Genomic DNA, 2,083 nt, shown 5'->3' with positions numbered 1-2,083 from the left:
GTTTAAATCAGCTGTGTCAGGAAGCCACAATCACGCTTCAATAGATACTCATCAATGCGGTGGGGTGGGGGTGGCGTGGTGGTTAAGTAAGAAACGATTCGATTAGAGTCAACCTTTCTGTCATTGCAGAGTACAATGAAATGTATTTTTTGCTCTAGCCACAGGGTCAGCCATAGGTCAGCACCCCCTGGAATGCAATTTAGGGGTTAAGTGTCTTTCTCAAGGGCACGATGGCAGTGCTAGGCCCCTTAGATATGATGCCAGCAACCCTCCAGTCACCATCTCACATGCAGCTCCCTCCTGAGGCGGGGATCGAACCAGCAACCTTCCGATTGAAAACACACTTTACTCGTCACTGCTCAGATCCATCAAATAAAGAGACTTGAGACGGTGAAGGGCTTCTCCTTCACACAGGATAACCACCTTGATGGGACAACATTCTCTATGCCTCATCTCCACGGTTACAGTATAAGAGGTCTCACTGCTTCACCAAAAACAAACATTTATCAGACAAACTCATCATCAGAACTAGCCCCCCCCAAATGACACATTTGTTTCAATCCAATGTAAAAGCTAATAAATAAAAACTATTCCATTGAATTTCATTAATTAAAAGTTCAACACGGCACAAACATCCATAATAATAATAATAACTTTAATTTATATAGCGCCTTTCAAAAACCCAAGGACGCTGATGGAACATACACAGGTACAGTACGTGTTTGAGTGGACCTCTCCAGGCAGCATAACAGGTATTATTGACATGATGACAAATACAACTTGATTTGATTTTTGTGTGTGTGTGTGTGTGTGTTACTCTCCGATGTAGTGCGGGGGTCTCTTCTCCAGAAAGGCTTTCATGCCCTCCTGTCTGTCCCGCGTGGGTATGACCTGAGGGGGGAGAAGATTCACCTCCTGAATCACCTCTTCAATATAATACGCTGATAGTTCATCTGACTCCAAGATCAACAACCAACCACATGACCGTGTTCCAGCTCTTACCCTGGCATAGCACATCCTCTCTATCGCCATGCCTGTGGTGATGTCCACCTGAGAGAGAGGGAGAGGGGGAGAGGGAGGGAAAGGGGGAGGGAGAGGGAGGGAAAGAAAGGGGGGAGGTAGAGGGAGGGGGAGAGAGAGAGGGAGGGAGGGGGAGAGAGAGTGAGGGAGGGAAAGAGGGAGGGAGGGAGGGAGGGAAAGAGGGAGGGAGGGAGGGAAAGAGGGAGGGGGGGAGGGAAAGAGGGGGGGAGGGAAAGAGAGGGGAGTAAGAGAGAGAGAGAGATATACAGACATCAGAAACCAACCACATCACAAGAGAGACATGTACCAACATTCATGTACAGTAATTATTATTATGAATTCATTTTATTTAAATATGCGCCTTTCAAGACACCCAAAGCGCCGACCAACACACTACAGCTCTACAGTGCTTCTAGCTGCCTGGGAGGGACAGCTGAGGGGGTCTGTGTGGAACTCCTTGATTGGCTGTTTTTTTTTTTTTTTACATTTTAGAAATGGATAGAAAGTTGTGTTGTTTGAGTGGCCAGTACCTCCATGCCTCTGTTCATGGCCTCCTTGGCCATCCGCACAGCGATGGGAGCCTGGGGGGACACAGACACACACCAGGGGATGAACTACACCCATACGGAGCCTGTCGGTACCAGTGAGGCAGGCCGAGGTTCCAACCCAGCTCTCCCACGTGGAAGACACCAGGCAGGGCCCAGCTGTTCAAAACGTTTCATCTGGATCAGAACCCGATCCCGACTCTTTTCTCTGACCCAGGATCAGATCTGTCTGGCTGGTTCTGAGTCGTATAGGGGGAAATCAGCCAGCTCCATCTCCAGGGGAGAGAGGAGAGGGGAGGAGGGGAGGGGAGGGGAGAGGTGGAGATGTGGTGGTAAAGGACAGGGAGGAAGAGTGGAGAGGAGAGAGGAGGGTAGGAGGGGAGAGGAGAGAGGGGGGTAGGAGAGAGGGGAGAGGAGGGTAGGAGGGGAGAGGAGAGAGAAGGGTAGGAGAGGAGAGGAGAGAGGAGGGTAGGAGAGGAGAGGAGAGGAGAGAGGAGGGTAGGAGAGGAGAGGAGAGG

At 50.2% G+C, this 2,083-nt stretch overlaps 1 protein-coding gene across 1 annotated transcript in view; it reads right to left on the bottom strand.

Moving 5' to 3' along the window:
• Nucleotides 1-542: 542 nt before the first annotated feature.
• echdc2 (enoyl CoA hydratase domain containing 2) overlaps nucleotides 543-2,083 on the bottom strand; it is a 9,308-nt gene continuing 7,767 nt past the window's right edge. Inside the window, exons 9-11 of the mRNA XM_080537170.1 lie at nucleotides 1,551-1,601; nucleotides 1,003-1,050; nucleotides 543-891 (exon numbers count right to left, since the gene is read on the bottom strand). Of these exons, the coding sequence (XP_080393296.1) occupies nucleotides 814-891; nucleotides 1,003-1,050; nucleotides 1,551-1,601 (177 nt within the window). The 3' untranslated portion in view covers nucleotides 543-813. The remainder of the gene's footprint in view (nucleotides 892-1,002; nucleotides 1,051-1,550; nucleotides 1,602-2,083) is intronic.

The sequence above is a fragment of the Nansenia antarctica genome (genome assembly GCF_963989245.1).
Source record: "Nansenia antarctica genome assembly, chromosome: 7".
Classification (NCBI taxonomy): domain Eukaryota; kingdom Metazoa; phylum Chordata; class Actinopteri; order Argentiniformes; family Microstomatidae; genus Nansenia; species Nansenia antarctica.
Note: the sequence above shows the minus strand (reverse complement) of the source record. Positions and strands in the feature narration are given on the sequence as shown.